This window comes from Tetranychus urticae, chromosome 2, assembly GCF_039701765.1.
Source record: "Tetranychus urticae isolate SD_2017Ah chromosome 2, NJAU_TeUrti_SD_1.0, whole genome shotgun sequence".
NCBI lineage: Eukaryota > Metazoa > Arthropoda > Arachnida > Trombidiformes > Tetranychidae > Tetranychus > Tetranychus urticae.
Genome location: NC_142959.1, coordinates 383881 through 404144, shown reverse-complemented (window position 1 = coordinate 404144; position 20264 = coordinate 383881). Strand labels below are relative to the sequence as shown.

Genomic DNA, 20264 nt, shown 5'->3' with positions numbered 1-20264 from the left:
AGAAATTCTTCACTCCCTATTCTCACTTTAAATTTTCCTTCAATCTTAAGTATTATTATGTCTAGAATCCTTACTATTCTTGTTATTTACAAAATGATGATTTTCCTTTCATAACTTGTATTGTTTTCGTGTATTTCTCTCAACAAATGTTTCTTTTCCAGGTTCTCAAAACAATGGCCGCTACCAAACGAAGTGCTGGATTGGCCTCAGCTGTGCCAAGAGCATCTCTTAATGATGAAGAATTGGTAAGATAATCTTAGAAAAAGAAGAGAACGAAAATGCAGTTGGAATACTAATTGACCTCAATTGTTTATTTATTGACACAGAAAATGCATGTTTATAAGAAAACTTTACAAGCCTTAATCTATCCAATATCAAGTACAACTCCACACAACTTTCAACCCTGGACTGCAACTAGTCCAACATATTGTTACGAATGTGAAGGACTTTTATGGGGAATCGCAAGGCAAGGAGTTAGATGTACAGAGTGTGGAGTGAAATGCCATGAGAAATGTAAAGATTTGCTCAATGCTGACTGCTTACAACGTAAGTTTACTTGCCATCCTTGTATCCTAATCATCATTTAATTAAGCAACAATATTAATACCAAGCAATTGGCTAAACTTGGATTTGACCTTTTTTACTCCTTAATTCTTGAGCACAGAACTGAATACTTGATCAAATCCTACTTAACTTTGTCTAATTCCAAATCTCTTGACAATCGACAAAAGAGTTATAAATTTTCTATTATCAACTGTTTATTCCATAATCAGGTGCTGCTGAGAAAAGTTCAAAACATGGTGCTGAAGATAAAGCCAACAGCATAATATTAGCCATGAAAGAAAGGATGAAAACTCGTGAAAGAGATAAACCAGAAATATTTGAAATGATAAGGTAAGACTTTTCCTATTTTTACATTTCTATTCAATAACCAGAGTAAAATTAGATCTATTAGTATTAATCTATTCTTAAGTTTTTCAATTTTGTTTCACTTGCAATCTTTTCAATTAGTTAATTTATTGCAATTAGATTTAATCTTTACTTTCATTCAATTTCTTTCATCATTAACTTTTAATGTTTATTCACTAAGAATAATTTATACATTTGAAAGCAACATAATGAACAACATCTTTAACCTTTCCAAGTTTTCCTCCAAAAAACAAACACATTTTGAACAACAACAACATTAAACTGAATTTATTGATTGTCATTGAGATGATGAATGAATGTTTTCCAATCGAGTCCATTTCTTATTTTAACTCTTTTTTCACCTTTTTTTCTCAATCAACTTGTTGATTTGTGTGTTTGTGTGAAATGAAAACATCAGGAATGTGTTCAATGTCGATGAAAAGAGTCACGGTGGTCACATGAAAGCTGTCCATCAAAGTGTCCTCGATGGAACATCCAAATGGTCCTGTAAAATAGCCATAACCGGTAGGTTGATATAAGATGAAGATGAAGAGTTAATTGTTGACAATCGTCCAAATTTATTGGTAAACAACTAAAGAATGTAAAAAGTGTTGATTCCCAATCGTCTTGTTAATCAATGGCCTTTGTATTCGTCTTGCGATTTTGGGCAAAATTTTCCAGTTTAATGTTCTTCTTGTACATTGTCTTGCACTCTCATTGTTGTCACCATCATTGTTGTTGTTGTTTATTGTTGCATCTAGTTTAAATTAATTTTACGTGTTTTCGTAACAATTATTTTCCCTCATTTTAAACTCCATTGAAAATCAAAGCAAAAACTACTGACTGTTTCAATCAACAATCAACTTACAATGGCGAATCAATGGAAAGAACGAAAAATGAAGTTTATTGAAAAAGAAAGCTCAATTTTCCTTCATATTCAAGTGTTTCATTTTTACTTTGTATTATGCATTTTCATTATTAACTTTTTTAACACCTTTACTTGTTTCCTTAGAAACATGATGGTTTTCATATTATCATGGCAAGAATATTGTAAACTCAACTCTAAGAGTTCTCAATAGAAGTTATCAATAGAAGTTCTGAAAAAGTTGTAAATAGAAAAAGATTTTGGGGAGAAAAAAAGTTGTGAAAAGAGTTCATTCTTGTCCAAGTTTAAAAGAAACCAGCATTTTGAACTCATGCAGTTTCTTGTTACACTAAGCCATCAATTATGAACAAAAAAAAATCAGCCTCAGCCTTTTATTTACAACTTTTTTCGTTCATTTATCCAACTTAACCAATCTTATATACACTCAACTCTTTTATTTTTCCCATGTAAAGTGAAGGAGCAGAAGAAAAAATTAGTTCAACCTCCATCATCAATGAATGCTATTTCGTTGTTTCTTCATGGTATCAGAACAGGTAGACTAACCAGGGTTAACAGAAGAAAAGGAAGAGAGAAAAAACACAAATAATCAAAGTTTCAAAGTGAACCACTCATGGTGATTGATGATGATTCCTGTGACACCAGAAGAAGAAAAAAAATAAGTTGTGATTCTCGATTATCCAAACATTTTCACTCCATGATAACAATATTAACATGGAAAACATTCATATTATTTCTGTTGACTTATTAAAAGTTTCAACTTTTCATATTCGTTGATAGTCTTATTAGCGTCATTATCATAATGATTATCATTTTCATAGTTTCACTCTTTTTTGTTGCTAACCTGAAATGTTACTTTCTGACAAATTTGGTACCAATTTTGCATTATATTATTATATTATTAAGGTTAATGACAAGTTGAAAGAGTCAACATTGTTATAAAGAAAGTAAAAAATGTGAACAAAAATGTTTATTAAAATTTATCTTTAACATGATATTTTTTGTTACTTTTAATGTAACCTTTTTAAGGTGCATTTTAAGACTTTTTGCTTATCGTCTAATTGAAACAGTCATTAAGGATTGATTTGATTTATCAATTTTGTCATGTTTTGTTTCTGCATGAACTTTCACTCTAATCATAATTAATAATAGTTATTGTTAAACATGATATTTGAAAGAATCTTGTTCAACCCAAAAGACCCAATTTTTTTGCTTGTTTGTTGTTGTTACTTGTTTTTAGGTGTACCTTTGGTGTTGATCCTGATACTCATATCGATGCAATCCAAGCTGCTGAGAAGGTTATCCTTGCTGGTGACTGGTCAGCCAAAATAGCCATTACAGGCATGTAATAAACACCTTAGATATCAACAGAAACAATTGATCATTTTTACACTTCACTTTACATCATTTTTACATCATTTTACATCATCTTTTAACACCATTTTTGTCTTCCTACTCTTTAACCTCCAACTTTCATTTTTGATCATCTTTTCTTTTGATTTGTTCATTTTCATCACTAATTGTAGTTGATTATTTATTTTGACAGGTAAAAGCAGATTACAGTCAATGACAGGTTCATCAATCATATTCATTATCTGGTGTAAATGATAATAAATAACAAAATAACTGACAACAAAAAAGTGAACATAATCTAACCTCCTTTGGTTCCCTGTAACTTCTGAGTTTCCCTTTTTGCCACTGCTTCTGCTATCTCTTCATCATTATCATTATTGAGTCAATCTTATGAAATTTCATTCTATTATTTTTCCAACATTTGTTATTATCATTTCAAGTTAATAGTAGCTATTATATTGATAGTAGTATTTCAATTCAACATGCTGTATTTATAAGTCACAAGTTGACTTAATATTGATAGAGTTAGTCAACTTTCTCTTTCTTTTTCTCTTCCCTTTTTTCACTTTCAATAATAATGGAGTAATGATGATGGGTTAGAGTTGGACTGGGTAATTTAACGATTACTATGCATTTCATTGGGTAGATAATGTTACAATTTATTAGATACTAAACATGAGTATCTCAATTTGCTATTAATTTTACTTTCTCCAATTTAAGTAAAATCACAATCTATTAAACATAATTGAATTGAATGGTAGTTCACTTGTGATAGACAAATCCAATTCAAATGTTGATTAATTCTTTGGATTCAAGGTTTAACCACATTCCTTTCTTCATTTTGCCTTTTGATCCTTTTAACATCATTTTTTTGCTTCATCTTTGTTCATCTGTAATAAATCGGATATTTGCATGCTTGAATAATTGTCCCAATCATCGATTCCTCGAATTAAATGTTGTCTATCCCATCATTGTTGTTATCATCTGATCTCTTTTTTGTGGCGATTCTCATCAATTTTCATCATAATTTTTTCATCAATCTTTGTTTCCCAACATAACATGACCATGAAATTTAACACCGTTTCTTTTTCACTCCATTCTGGATATTGTGTTGATTATTGTAGTGATTTGTGCCCAAGGATTAATTGCAAAGGATAAAAGTGGAACTTCTGATCCTTATGTAACGGTTCAGGTGGGAAAAGTGAAAAAGCGTACTCGAACCATGCCTCAAGATCTGAATCCAGTTTGGAATGAAAAGTTTTACTTTGAATGTCACAATTCTTCCGATCGAATCAAAGTTCGTGTATGGGACGAAGATAATGATCTTAAATCAAAGTTACGTCAAAAATTGACTCGAGAATCGGACGATTTTTTGGGTCAAACAATCATTGAGGTACGAACTCTTTCAGGTGAAATGGATGTTTGGTACAATCTGGAAAAGCGAACCGATAAATCCGCAGTCTCTGGAGCCATCAGACTTCACATTAGTGTTGAAATCAAGGGTGAAGAAAAAGTCGCCCCTTATCATGTTCAATATACTTGTTTACACGAGGTAAGTGGACCAACGTTACTATTCAAATTTTTCACTTTCTCTTTACCAATTCCAAATTTCGGTACCAAACAGTCGCAAAAAATTGGCTGAAAACGGCCATTATGAGCCAAAATAAATAAGCTGGGTTAGAATATCCAAAATGAAAATTACTCAAAGATGACAAGGCAAATGGAAGCAAGATAATTTCAAACAATTGTATAATAAATTAAGAATGAAGAAGTAACCGTAAAATGAAAGCAACAATTAACACCAAACCAGTTTCTCATAGCAAACATGTGGTTTCACATAGCGGGAAAATGGTTGAAGCTAACAGTCAAGTTGAAATGGCGCGACATTCAATTGTAATGCATTAATATTTTATTCTGTTAATCTGTTAATCCATCAACAGTTCAACAATTTACATTGACCTTTTAAAATCATTGCTCATAAATCATTATTATTCACTGTTGACTTGTTATTTGAAAAAATGGAAGACTAAACTTAATAAGAAATGGTTAAGGCGGTGAAACAAAATGCTAATAAATATAAATAGGAATTGATTTGAATGGTTAAACAAAGCGCAAAAATGAAGCTCAAACTCTTACCTGTTAGGTTCAATGTTTGAATAAATATCAATCTAAAGATGGCGCTTGAAGGACTCAGTAAACTCACAATTCTGTCAGAATTACTCAAGTTATTCCATCTTTTGCCTTATCACTGTCTAAAAATAGAAAGTTGCTTTTCATCAGGTAAAGAGGAAAGCAACGAAATCGATATTTTCCAGGTTACATTTTCATCATCTCGGTTTTTCTTTCTCTCTCAATCTCTTTCTTTCCCTCTTTCTTCCTCATCTTTTTTACCTTTTCTGTCTGTGCAATGTTTATATCTTATAGACATGTTTTCCTCATGATTACTCATTTTCCCATCTCATTCAACTGATAACATTATCTTGGAACGAGCAGAATAAAGAAAGATGATTCTGTGTCGTTGAATCGCCGGTTTTTTGTTGAAATAAATTTTTCATTTTCCCTTCCCTTTGCCACGCTGTCAAATCTGTTGTATATTATTCTGAAAATAAGGAGAAGCGTGAAAAAAATCAAACATTATTCTCACAATAATATTCTTCTTTTCTTCCATTCTTAGAGTTTTCACCTTCCCTTGAATCATTTTATTAAATATTGCATCGCCCTCTATTGATTGCATTATTATTTCATTAGAAACTTTCAATCCATAAATATGAATTGAAAAACTATTCCAATATCATTATTGTCTGTTGATGGAAACAGATTTTCATTTCTCACCATTTAATAATTTATCGATTCAAATGGTTCGACTTTTCGACCTTTCAACCGATTTATTGAAAATGAAACTCGAGTGTAAATGAAGTTTAAAAGTTTATTCAATTTCAATCAGCTTCTGCAATTGATCTCAACTTGGAGTTTCCCTTTTGATCTTCTTCAAGTTGCTCTTTTAATTGTTGGCTTAGTTCAATTAGTGAATTAGCAGACAATCAATTAACGATTAAAACTGACAATTTTCCATGGTAACGTCAAAATCCTTTTTTTTGACTCTAAACTAATCAATGAACTTGAAATCGATCCAGAACTTTTTTTCCTCTTCTCTGTCTTTACTCATTTTGTTGAACATTTTTCCTTAAACCTCAAATATAGCGAGTATTAATTATAATTAATCTTTGTTGGTTAAAGTAATTTCTTAATTAGAGTCTACATTAATGAACTCAAGTCAAATGGAATGGTGAGCTTCATATTGAATGGCCAATTTGTCTATTTATATTCAACGTTGAACCAAACATTGGAATCACACAGAAATGATTGTTTAATTGTACTTTAACTAAACAAGGCCAATTCATCTTTAATCAAAAGATTCATTTCACAATCTGAACAACCATTAATATCAATTGTTGTTTTACTTTTGCTTTGCATTTACACTCATTAGCAGCAATCAATAATCCATCGTCTAATTAGTCTTAATCATCGAAAATAATTGAATCCAAAGAGAAAGTGAAAGAAAGTAAAAAACAAGATTTTGCCTGAAATCTCATGAGCTGTCTTGAACATCATCTTAATCTAAATTTAATTTTCACGTTTTTTTGTTCTTTTATCTCAACAGAATATTTTTCACCATCTTTGTGAGAAAGTTAATCAAGGGGTTGTCAAAATTCCAGAAGCCAAAGGGGTAAGCAATTGAAATTGAAAATCTTTTCGTTTAACCTTTTTTGGTTCCTTCTAGCGTCTCAACTGATTTGATTAACCTTTATGCATTCATTATATTATTTGTTATTTTACTTACAGGATGACAGTTGGAAGATTTATTTTGATTATCCTGGTCAAGAAATTGTTGATGAATTTGCTATGCGATATGGAATTGAAGTGATTTATGGTGCAATGACGTATGTATTTTGCTATTTTATCTTTATCCCTGATTATCAAATAATAAATCATTTGAATACAAACAAACAATCATCATGAATGAAAAGACAAAAAAGCAATTCTTATCAAGTTTCAAATCTTGATTCATATAAACTGAAGCAACAGAACCATAAGTATTCTTGGTAATGATGCCTATTATTAGCTGAAATAATTTTTAATGAGGGTTCGTCAGCTCAGTGATAAATCTGATTTTCTTACTATAATTAGGTCGTTTAGATGAATGAATAAAAATTACATTTCATGACTTTGGTTTGTATGAAAAATGGTGGTTTCTTGCGCTGTTCAAAAATGAATTTAATTGTCATATTGTATATTTCCAGGCACTTCCATTGTCTTTCCACAAAATACCTTTGCCAAGGAGTTCCAGCCGTGATGAGCACTCTTTTGGCAAATATTAACGCTTACTATGCACATACAGCAGCTACCTCAGCAGTCTCAGCCAGTGACAGATTTGCAGCCTCCAATTTCGGGGTAAGATTCAATTCAAAGTTCTAATCCTTACTTCATAATTCAACCTCAACTAGATATCGAACTAATCGCTATATCGATCAACGTGTCAAATCGACTTAATCTGTTTCGCTGACTGACGCAGACTGCTTTACTCAACTTCAGCTTAGTCAAATTTCAAATTTAACTAAATTTGAATATAAAATCAGTTTTCACTGAGGTAGTTCAGAATAAAATGTTTGCTTGAAAATATTTAAGCATTTTTTCAACATTTAAGCGACTTCAATCTAATACAGAAATCATGATTAAAGTAAATTGACACAATTTGGTATTTTTAATAGCTAATGTAGTGTTTAAAAATTCATGTCATTCAGAATTCGGGTGAACTAAGAATTGTCATTCAAAAAGGATTCTCTGGGAGGTTTAACTCCTACGCTGTCATAACTTTGCATTGTGATGATAAATTGTAGCGGTGATAAGAATTGGTTGAAGAGACAATAAAATGTGAACCATTGACGTTTTCAATGAGAAACACTAAATTGTCCATCATAATTATTAGTTTAACACGATTGTGTTTTGTTCACTTTACTATTTAAACTGACAATCAAAAAACAATAGAAGAAACAGTTTAATGATAAGTTGAGGCCTTTTTTCAATCATTTTTCATTTTTAATCTTTCAATGATAACTTTACGACAAGTCTAATCTTTACAGTGGAATTAACTTTTCAACAATTTGAGTTGACAATTTTAATCGCTCAACTCTTTACTTGTCTTTTCAGCTCAACTCGTAAACGAAGAAACAATTACCTTTTAAGCTTCAAAGTTAAATCAAAAATCAGATTAACAATAGTTAAGTAAATAGAGACAATTTAATCAATGAGAAAATATTTCAATCATTTTTCATGGTTCAATGAAAAAAGTATTTCAAATCTAATAGTTAAATGTGCATTTAAAGAAATGAAAACTTCATTTGAATGACAATTCAAACCTATTTTTATTTCCATTCAAAAGTAAACTCTATTTTGGGTAATTTTTGTCAAAAAAAAATCAAATCAAATAAATGATAAAGTTTGATTATTTTAAATTGTGTAAAATGATTTCATGATTGACTTTCGATTTTTTGTTTACAGAAAGAAAAATTTGTCAAACTTTTGGATCAACTTCACAACTCACTACGAATTGATCTTTCCATGTACAGGGTAAGTTGATTCATGATGGAAATAATAAGTGAAAGTTTCGGGGAAAAAAATTGTTAATATTTTCATTTATTTTCTCACAGAATAATTTTCCAGCCTCAAGTCCAGAGAAACTTCAAGATCTTAAATCAACCGTTGATTTACTAACCAGTATAACCTTTTTCCGAATGAAAGTCCAAGAACTTTCAAGTCCACCTCGAGCCAGTACAGTGGTTAAAGATTGTGCCAAAGCGTGTTTAAGGTCAACTTATCAATTCCTATTCGACAATTGCACCGAACTTTATGCTCGCGAATTTCAGGTTGACCCTAAAAAGGACGATTCCAATGATGAGCCCGGGCCAAGTTTGAAGAACCTTGACTTTTGGCATAAATTAATTGCTTTGATGGTTTCAGTTATTGAAGAAGATCGCAATTCTTATGCTCCAGTTCTTAACCAGTAAGTAATATCAATAACATTTAATCATTATTAATGGTTCAACTTGATTATGATCGTAAATTGAACAGACATGAAAAATTAGCTCCAAATTGTTGACCAACAATGAAATCCATTGGAATTGAGGACTTTTTGTGGAAAATATTTCCAAAGATGATTCCATTTCTTCATTTTCATTCCAATTTTTTATCCATCCTTTATCATCATTAGAATAATAATGATAATAGTTTATCCAATTTTTTAGAAAGTATTATTGTGATGAAGTTGAAAAGAAATGAAATTTTGCTTTTTTTTCGGTTTTGATAAAAAAATGCTTTTTTTCTGGTCAAAAATCAGCCAAAATAATCATCTTAATATTGAACCTTTTTCTCAACTTATAAGTTCGTGAGTTATACGATGAAATAAACATTATCATCTTGGTGCTAACATGATGATAATATGGGAAGAAAATTTCGTCATTTTTACTCTTTTCCATGACCTGAATATATTCAAAATGAAATTGAGTTCTCTCTTGATTCTGTTATTGCAAAGTCAACTTCATCTCTTCAAGAATCCAAAGACCATAAGTCTTTCAACTTCACTCACAATTTTGCTCACAAAATTTACTCTGAATTATGCTCTCAACTTTGTACAGAACTGTCTAATATTTTTATTAACTAAACGTGAGTCCAACTTAATATCTCTGAAAATCTCTTTAGATTGTCATGAACATGTTCATAAGGTTCAGCTTTCTCATTAGATAAATATTTTATTTCAGCAAACATTAAGCAAAATATAATAAGATAAAAAAGAGACAACTTTTATTGAGTTTTATGAAAATTGAGCCTGAAATTTCATTCACTTTCAATGTTCATTTCGACGGTTTTAAAGATAGTCTCAAGCAACTTATTGAATTTTCATTATTAAACAGAATGTAAATTTTGGACAAAAAGGATTCAATTGAGTTATAATGAGTAATCAGTTGAGGTGGTAAATGTTTCTGATTTAATAGCATTCCAAGTGATATTAAATTTCAAAGTTTCCTTTCATTTATTATTTTTTCATTGGATTACATGAAAAGGTCAAATAGGAGCATTACATGATATTCAAATCTAATTTTTCATTTTTTGCCTCGTTCTATTTTACAGATTTCCTCAAGAATTGAATATTGGTCATCTTAGTGCGGCCACAATGTGGAGTTTGTTTGCGTCTGATATGAAATTTGCTCTAGAGGAACACGAACAACATCGATGCTGTCGAAGCTCAGCTTATATGAATTTACATTTTAAGGTTAAATGGTTTTATAATACTTATTGTAAAGATGTACCTCAATTTAAGGGACAAGTTCCAGAATATCCTGCGTAAGAATCCATTTTTTATATCTATTACTTTAACCAAAATTTACTTTTAAGGCAAAAAATGGCGAAAAATGTTATTAAAAACATTTTAAAATTGATGCCAATTTTTGGATTCTAATCTAATGTGGATCTGGATTTGTATCTTATTGTATCTTTTTACCCTTTTGCGCCTTTTTAGCTGGTTTGAACCTTTTGTTATGCAATGGCTCAATGAGAATGATGATGTCTCTCTTGAATATTTACGAAGTGCCTTTGAACGGGACAAAAAGGATGGGGTAAGTTTAATTGTATTTTATTAATTGTGTGAAATGTTAATTTTGTTTTTAGATTAACTTGGCTTTAAGCTGTAGCTTCCAGAGATTGTTTATTAATATCCATGTTTACCAGAAGATTTTCTGGTTATCCTTTCTTCTTACGGTTTAATGGGTTTCAGGTTTTCTGGTTTTTTTATTTTCCAATTTAATTTCTCTTTTAAATTTCATCCAGTGTCTATAAAGATTTAATCAGTTCAAAATTAACTTTAACCTTTATTTTAATGATTCGATGGTATATTACATTATTACCTGTAAAGTTTAAAGTTAAATGCTGTTTGATATTTACCATGTTGACTGTACATTGAATAATGTAATGGCTGCCATATTTTATTTTCAGTTTCTTTTTTTTCTCTTAAATGTATTTTATTAGTTAATTATATATTGACATTTTGCTGCTCATAATATGATTAGTCTACTTACTTTCTAGTTAGGTTATTATGGTCTTTTATCAAGTCGATGCTGCACTTGAATTAATATGAATTAATTCGCACTGATAATCAAATTTCCAATTGTACCTTGATTCAAGGCAACTTTCTCTTCTATTATTGACACTTTACTCTTTTCCTTCCATCATCTTTGTACTCACTTGATTAATTATTGATGAGTTGGTATAAAATTAATTTTCATTCAACTCTATTCATTGTTCATCTTCCTCAATCAGTTTGTGAGTTGCTCTTTTCATCAGATCTAGTCTTATGTTTAGGCCTTAAAACTAATTGAATTTATTAGAAAAGGTTTTGTTAACGTTAATGGTTATTGTCAAGGGATTTCACGGATATACTTTTAATCATTTCACTAGTTGTTACATTTACCAGCATCGCCTAATTTATGCTAATCACCAATCATTTAGCCTTTTGTTTAACCAGACAATTGGCTAATCAAGCCAAGGTTATCCATTTTAATCATAAAACCACCAACAGAAATATGTTTTGAAAGTATATTGTTCTTGATTAAAGTGCTTAATCTACTCGATTTTCACCAGTCAACTTCAGTTCGATTGAATGATTTCTCAATTAACTCTTTTTCATATCGATTGAATTTCATCAACATTTAAATGAGAAAGTCTCACAATTAGGCTAATCGTTTTCAAACACGAACTTTGCTCCTTCTTAAGAATGAAATTAATTCATTTTCAAACTAAAGTCAAATTGAGCAGACAATTAATTATTACCTCAACTCTTTATTGTTGTGCTTAGAGACAGTTTTAATCGAATTGAATTGAAACCAAATGTAAATGCTTCTAATTTTCAATGTATCCAAAAAACTTTAACTGAAGTGAATGATTCTTTTGTGGTTCAATGTTGTTGTGTATGTTTTTAACAATGTTTACTGGTTCCACCGATTGTTTATTTTCCCCATGATATGTTATTTAAATTCATTGTTTCTAATTGAACGTATTTTCTTCTCATTTCCAGTTTCAACAAAGCTCTGAACATTCTCTCTTCTCTAACTCGGTGGTCGATGTTTTCACCCAATTAACTCAATGTTTTGATGTCATCAGTAAACTCGAATGTCCCGATCCTGAGATTGTTAAAAGATATCTTAAACGATTTGCCAAAACAATTGTTAAGGTGTTAACTGCCTATGCTGAGATACTGAAAAAAGAGTTTCCAAATTACGTTAAACAAGAAAAAACGGTAAGTTATTATCATTGGTATTAAAAAAATGGACCAAATTTACTATGTTATTATAACATTTTAACCTCTTCCTTTACACACCCAAACATTTAATTAATTATATGAATATTTCCTTCCCACAGTCATGTATATTGATGAACAATATTCAACAATTAAGGGTTCAATTGGAGAAGATGTTTGAATCAATGGGCGGTGAAAAGGTAAGTTTAATCTTGTCTTTCAGTTAATTTATTTTATTTTACCTCTTCAGGTTGTCAATCTCAAGCTTTGATCTTCCTAATTGTACAATAATTCAATTGTCATAACAAATCAATATATTAGGAATGAAAAAGCAAAATCTAAAATGAGATATCATCATCATCATGCCCATTGAGCTCTGATGAATTTTGACACCAAATCCAGAATTGTTTCTGCCAATTACAGTCAATTGATGTTGATGATATCTTTCAAGTTTGTTCACGATAGCTTGAGATCACAGTGAATGATTTTTGTTCAGGTGGCAACTAAAGGTGAAATAAAGGATATTTCTTCAGGCTATGATGATTTAGATTCATTCTGTTGTTATTGTTTTATTTATTTGTTGATATTGTCGATAATTATTAACACTCGTAATTTAATTATTTATTTATAATCATAGCTGGAAGCTGATGCTGCTAATATCTTGAAGGATCTTCAACAATCATTGAATGGAGTTCTTGACGAGTTAAGTGCTGTATTTGCAAAAAGGTTTGTATTCTAATTAAACAATTTACAGTTAAATAATTCCCTTTAATCGTCGCCTTCTATGAAAAAGCGTGTTTGAAAAGCGAATAAAAAACCCTTTTCATTCAATTATAAGCAAAGAAAGACGCAAATTATTCTCTTTCTTTTTAATTAAACCCTTTTTCAAGAGATGGCGATGGTCTATAACCAATTGCTTTAAGCATAAATTGTCCTTTTGATTCACTGTTTACTTTATGTTGATCGTTATTACCTAATCTAATTTTCAAATTGCCTCTCTTTCAATGTTTGCAGTCTTGAACCAACAATTAAACAAAGTGTCCAAGAATTGAGTGGTCTATTGGCTCAAGTTAAAGGATCCGGATCAGCTCAAAATAAAGCGGCTCTTCGTAACCAACAAGATGTTGCTGCTGAAGCAGATCATATATTGGCGCCATTAATGGATCTTCTTGATGGCAAATTAAGCCTTTTCGCCCAATACTGTGAAAGAACAGTCCTTAAACGTCTTCTTAAAGAACTTTGGAAAATTGTTATCCATACTCTAGAAAAAACAATCGTTCTTCCTCCCGTTTCCGAGAAAAATGTTTTACTTCAAAATCTACCCAATGCCAAGATTGAAGATGTTTCAAGACTTTTCAGGAATCATGTAACTGCCAATAAACTACCTACCTTAAGTGTAATGGAGGTAAGCTAATTTTCATAAAATGATAAAATAGTCCTTTATATGATGAATATTTTGATAACCTTTTTTTATTCAAACTTCAAAATAGCTTCCACTGCAATTTGAAAAGAACCTCACTCCACGACAATGTGCTATTCTCGATGTCGCTTTGGAAACGATTAAACAATATTTCCATGCTGGTGGAAATGGTTTGAAGAAAACTTTCTTAGAGAAAAGTCCTGAACTTCAGTCACTACGATATGCCTTATCATTGTATACTCAAACAACTGATACTCTTCTTAAAACATTTGTTACTAGTCAAACTCAACAAGGTAGCGTAATCGAAACTACTTCAACGCATTTTTTATCGCAGAAATCATTAGTATAATTTTAATTTATTCTTGTTTTCTTTTTCTTGTCCACAATCAGATCTACCTACTCGAGAGGAAGGACCCGTCGGGGATATACAATTACAAGTCGATCTATTTACTCATCCAGGAACGGGAGAGCACAAAGTCACTGTGAAAAGTATGTCTAATTAGATTTTTTATTTCAAATAGTGTGTAATAATTAATTCTGTAAATTCTAATGATTTTATTTCTGTTTTCTTATTTTCAGTTTTGGCATGCAATGAACTTCGTTGGCCTAATCCAAGTGGATTCAAACCTTTTGTTGAAGTAAATCTGATTGGACCTCATCTTGGCGATAAGAAGCGAAAATTTGCCACCAAGACTAAGAGCAATACTCTCAGCCCTAAATTTAACGAAACATTCACATTGTAAGTCAATTTATGTCTTTTTGTTTAACATAATCAGATTTGAAACTTGAATTAACAGAGACACGGAAAAAGAGAAGGAAGATAAAAGTGAAATTAACGGTGTAAAAAGACTTGAGGCGATTAGAAGCTTTCATCAAGCGATGAATAATGTATTCAAGTAATTGTTCAACTTCCATATAATGATAAAAGTGCATTGATCCTGAAAAAGTATGCTCTCCTATCATTATTACAGTAATTACGAGTTGCATTTCAGCAAGATACTGCAATAGTAATGAAATTTAAAGTTTATAATCTCATAAACCATGATATTGTTTAGTTTTAATCTATTTATTTCTATAAATCATTATAACTTGAAACTTGATATTTTCAATACACTTTAAATGTGTGTAAGAAAATGCCGTTTAAACTAGTTTCAGTTATTCAAATATGACTTGTTTTGCAATTAATCTCATTTGAAAAAATATTAATTTTATGTTTAATTAATCTTTTGTCTCTTTTTTACTTCATTTAGCATGATTGGAAATGAAGATGAGCCTTTATCATTTGAACTTCATGTTGCCGTAAAGGATTATTGTTTTGCTCGAGAAGATCGACTTGTTGGTGTGGCAATCATGCAATTAGCTGATATTGTTGAACAAGGAAGCTGCAATTGTTGGTTACCTTTGGGCCGACGTGTTCAAATGGATGAAACTGGCTGGACAATACTTCGTATTTTATCTCAACGAACCAATGATGAAGTTGCAAAGGAGTTTGTTAAATTAAAATCTGATGTTCGTAATGATTCGTCCATTCAACAGCAATAAGATTAACTTCAAGATCACAGAGAATCCAGTCGGCTTTAATCATTTAATAAAGGATTTAATGATTATTACTTTTCAAAAGACAGAGATTAGGAAAAGAAAAGTAAAACAGTTTGACAATTTGCACTAACATCAATTTTTTTATATTATTCAATTTCAAAGAAGCTTTTGAGTTTTCTATTTAGGAATCTATCAATTTTACTTTTGATTGTCTTATTTTTTCTCTTCGCTTTCCATTTCAAGTTTCTTGAACGAACAGCAATTAGGAAAATTTTTATTGTTAAGAGTATAAGCTTAAACAAAAAATATCATTCCAAGTGATAAATTTTTATCATCTCGATTTGAATTGCCTTAGTTTTTCATCACTCTTATATCTTCTATTACAATTATTATTTATACCTTGTGTTGTTGTTGTTGTTTTGCTTTTTGAATGACACAAAACCACAAACCACATTTTTTGCGAATAGCTGATTCAAAGAATCAATCCTTTTTGATTTGTCTCTTGATCATGAAAAATCAAGATTGTGACTCTCACAAGTTCTGGTTTAACCAGAATCTGCAAAAAACAAATACACAAAACAAAGCAATAAAAGATCAACTGGAAATGAAGAGCAAAAAGATTCATCAAAAGCCGTTTTTTTAAATCAGCACATTGATTAACTTTACACACTACAATAGTAACTTTAAAAAATACTAAACAAACTGAGAAGCAACAAAGCAAAACTTACAACGGACCAAAGCATTTGACTTTTTTAATTATAAATTATCCTCGTTTCTTTTGTTATTATCATTGTTTATTATTAAAATTGTATTATGTATGTATGATTACTAATGATTTTGTCATCAATTATCACATGAAACAAGCAAACTGTCCAAAGCCTAATAAGATTGTCGCTTTTGTTCGATCAACTTTTATTTTTGTATTATCATGAGTAATTATTGACAATTAATTGAGACGAATAAAACAACTTGCTCTTGACTGTTTATAAAACAATTTGAATCATTTTTTCATTTCTATTCATACAATGACATTAATAAAACAAGTAATACTGTGAAACTTATTGTGGTCACTATTTACTGTTAAGTTCAAGATCAATTAAAAGATACAATTTAAATTGTCAATTGTCATTTGATTGAAAATTAATGAGGCTGATACGGAAATAAACATTGAATTTTATGGTTAACATAATCATGAAATCAATGGATCAGTTGATTCTAGTGAATAAATGAATTTAAACTTGGCGTGATTACAGTTAAAGCAATGTGATTGTCCTATGTGACTGACGAGGGAACCCAATCAAGAGATAGCATCGTTTCTGGTTCCATTATCATCATCTTCTGTCTCTTTCTTTTTCTTTCTTTCTTTCCTTCCGCTCAGTTGTGAGTCTTGACCATGATGGGAATACAATCTGAAACAACTCTCATTTACTTTTCCATCTTACTCAAGGCTGCTTGTTTTTTGAAGATGATAACCATCATCGAAATTGACTTTCTGTTAACATCTCAAATGATAATACACCTTAGGCAAGTCAAGTAATTGTATTTTCTTATTTTCATCAATTTTTTTTCTTGTGCTTTGCCTGCCATTCACAGTCAAGTTTGAAGCTAAAGACACTTTCTTGAGCTCACTTTGAAATAACAGCTAACAGTATGTCAATCAAATTGAACAACAGTGTTGAGCCAAATTTACCATTTCAAAGTTTTTCATCGCTCGCTGTTTCAGCTTGCCAAGTCAACCTAAAGGTAGACGCTGGTGAATCCATATTGTCAAATGTTAATTTAACTATTCCCCAATCAACCATTTATGGTTTACTTGGACCAAGTGGATGTGGAAAGACAACATTACTTCGGTGCATTTTGGGTTACATTAAGCCAACTTCGGGTTCAATCTCTCTTTTTGGTTATCCAGTGTCCAAGAGTACTTCAATCATTTCTATTCCAGGCTCAAATGTTGGTTATATGCCACAGGAAGATGCTCTGTATGATTTTATGACCATCGAGCAATTGTTTCGTTATTTTGCTCGAATCTATCAAATGAACTCCAAGGATCTAAACTCGCGGGTAAGTGAGTTGATTGAAATACTTGAATTACCTTCGGGTAATCGTTTGATTTCCCAACTGTCGGGAGGACAAAGGCGTCGAGTCTCCTTTGGATGTGCTTTGATTCATTCACCACCTTTAATGATACTCGATGAACCCACTTCTGGTGTTGATCCAGTTTTAAGGGAAAAAATATGGAAACATTTACAATTTATATCTTCCACTCAAGGAACCACAATTATAATTACGACCCACTACATAGAAGAGGCTAGACGCTCAAATAACGTTGGTTTTATGAGGAAAGGTACGATTATGCTGCAAGACAATCCAAACAAATTAATGACCACAATGAAAGTCAACAATTTAGAAGAAGTATTCTTACTAATTTGCCGAAAACCGCAGCAATATTGTGTACAAAGTAAATCAGATGATAATTGTAACTCGAAATCTTTAGATGAAATCAACGTCAATAACCAACCGTCGTGTTCATCGTTGCCATCAACTTCAACAGTCCCATCTCTACATGAGCAGGGCAGATGTTCACCAATGAAAAAAGCGATCATTTCAATTAAAAACTGGTTAACAGTGTTTTTAGCTTTATTGATACGATACATAAATCACGATGCTTTTGACTCTTTCACCCTTGGATTCCAATATTTCATCCCTTTATCGCAAATTTGTTTACTTTGTTTTTGCGTGGGTAAACAGCCAAATCACATTCCAATGGCTGTGGTTAACAGAGACAATTGGTCAAATAGTTTATCAACAATGTTTGTTTCAAAATTGAATGAAACTTTGCTCAGTGTTAAATATTACGATGATTTTGAAGAGGCTTTTGATTCAGTTGGTTCCCTTGAAAATTGGGGTTTACTCAATTTTCCGGTCAACTTTTCTCAAGCTTTGACTGATCGTTTCTCCTCAATGGAAGTGGACAGTGAAGATGTATTCAAGCGATCGACCATCCAACTTCACGGAGACTTGACAGATTCAATTGTGAGTGAATCATTGATTCGACGCTTACGGAAATCGATGGCTATTCTCATTCAATTAATGGTTTCCACGACATTACCAGAAAAGAGTAACCTCGTCTATTCATCTTTCATAGCCAATTCACCCATTCAAGTGAAAGATGTTTCCCTTTCAAATCCAGTGAACTTTGAAGAGCGCTATGAAAGAGCTGAACTTGCCGGTCACCTTGATTTCATTGCACCCGGAATGATAATCAGCATCACATTTGCTGTTTCCTATGCAACAGTTGCCTTCAGTTTAATCACTGAGCGAACAACGCAAACCTTTGAACGCAACTTGGTTGCCGGAGTAACTCCAACTCAACTGTTATTTGCTTTATCCTTGAGTCGGACTCTCTTCATGATTCCATACTTTTTCTTGATCACCTTTCTTCCAATCAGTCTCTTTCATTTACCCACCAATTTACGATCCGTACTTCACTCAGTTCCTCTTCTCATGTCAATGAACATATCTGGTATCACTTATGGAATGCTTTTATCAGTCATCTGTGATCGCCTTGAGAGCTGTGTCATGATTGCAGCAGCCACACTATTCATTATCTTTTCAATTTCATCAATCATCTGGCCTTTCCAATCGATACCGGGTTACTTTCAATGGGTTTCAATGGCCATTCCAACAACCTCGGCTGCCTCTACAATTAGAAAGATATTTTACAACAATTTAATGTTCAACGATTTTGATGCTCTTCAGACTTACCTAATTGTTACTATTTGGGCAATTATATTTTCCCTAATTGGATCAAGATACTTTAGAGTAAAGTAATTGCTCGTTCAACCGTTAAAGCTATTTAAATCTGCTTGGCCCAAAGAAACTGTCACTTGATTCCTGTAATTGGCAAAAGTTTCAATTCACTTGCTGTCTATTTGTGCAATCAAGATGATCATGATTCCGGTTTTGAAAATTTGTTTATCAAACCTGACCTTTTTCAAGTTTTACTTTCTAAATGTTTTGCTAAATCAATAATCAAGCTAATAGTAGGTTATTTTGCCTAATATTTGACTTGGTTTTGAAACAAAAATTTCCAGCAACTAGTCAATGTTAATTGTACCTTGAATCAACTTTCTGAATCCATCCTTGAAAAAATTCCATTGTCTTCTTTAAAGCTTTTTTCGTGTGAACACATCCAGTGTACAATCAGCCTTGACACTAAAATGATTTTTTTTAATTTAACATCGAATGTGTAAATAAAATCTTTGATATTCACTTCTTCAATAAACTATCAAGTCAATCATCATTCGGAATTAGAAACTTAATGCAACAATAAATTGTCATATCACAATAGCATGGAATACATTGATACCGGATTAAAGTCACTTCGGTCATTTGCAAGCTTATAATTTGGTTCTAAGAAGCTTATGCTGATTTCAAGATGAACAAAATTCTACTTGTAATAATTAGTGAAACGATTAAAAATGAATCAACACAAATCCATGAGTTTTCAATTGAACTTTCTTGTGTTTTGACGCTCATTAAATTGCTTTATAATGATTGCTCGAGCTTAATTAGACAGATTGATTAAGGAAAAGTGTGATTTAAACCTAAAAACCTTAAAACAATGAAAATCTTTATATCTTCAGATTTTGTGTGTCCAGTTACAAGTGAAACTGAAAGCAATTATTACACAAAGTTTCAAGCTACTATAAATCTTATTTCAAGCTATTCGATAGAATCGTCAATCGATCGAAATACGAAAATTATTTAAAAGATTTTCATCATTTGATTCTCTTTTTCTTTTCTTTCAAATT

At 31.2% G+C, this 20264-nt stretch overlaps 2 protein-coding genes across 9 annotated transcripts in view; both read left to right on the top strand.

Annotated features, from left to right (window-relative positions):
* unc-13 (protein unc13 homolog) overlaps window positions 1-16444 on the top strand; it is a 67266-nt gene extending 50822 nt beyond the window's left edge. For 6 of the 8 annotated variants that reach the window (XM_089268347.1, XM_089268346.1, XM_089268349.1 and 3 more), the window contains 20 exons: window positions 162-245; window positions 327-546; window positions 774-894; window positions 1328-1434; window positions 4270-4697; window positions 6807-6872; window positions 6989-7086; window positions 7447-7597; window positions 8705-8773; window positions 8854-9206; window positions 10331-10543; window positions 10719-10815; window positions 12270-12491; window positions 12614-12691; window positions 13129-13217; window positions 13506-13896; window positions 13982-14204; window positions 14302-14400; window positions 14491-14650; window positions 15162-16444. In XM_089268347.1, the coding sequence (XP_089124473.1) occupies window positions 162-245; window positions 327-546; window positions 774-894; window positions 1328-1434; window positions 4270-4697; window positions 6807-6872; window positions 6989-7086; window positions 7447-7597; window positions 8705-8773; window positions 8854-9206; window positions 10331-10543; window positions 10719-10815; window positions 12270-12491; window positions 12614-12691; window positions 13129-13217; window positions 13506-13896; window positions 13982-14204; window positions 14302-14400; window positions 14491-14650; window positions 15162-15453 (3561 nt within the window). In that variant the 3' untranslated portion in view covers window positions 15454-16444. Of the gene's footprint in view, window positions 1-161; window positions 246-326; window positions 547-773; window positions 895-1327; window positions 1435-3032; window positions 3134-4269; window positions 4698-6806; window positions 6873-6988; window positions 7087-7446; window positions 7598-8704; window positions 8774-8853; window positions 9207-10330; window positions 10544-10718; window positions 10816-12269; window positions 12492-12613; window positions 12692-13128; window positions 13218-13505; window positions 13897-13981; window positions 14205-14301; window positions 14401-14490; window positions 14651-15161 lie in introns of all 8 variants that reach the window. The other 2 variants (XM_089268348.1, XM_015936578.3) reach the window with 1 other exon arrangement.
* Window positions 16445-16497: 53 nt separating this feature from the next.
* Window positions 16498-19750, top strand: LOC107368868 (ABC transporter G family member 23-like). The gene has a single exon (XM_015936758.3). The coding sequence runs from the start codon at window positions 17101-17103 to the stop codon at window positions 19279-19281; it is 2181 nt and encodes a 726-aa protein (XP_015792244.1). The 5' UTR covers window positions 16498-17100; the 3' UTR covers window positions 19282-19750.
* The last annotated feature ends 514 nt before the right edge of the window (window positions 19751-20264 follow it).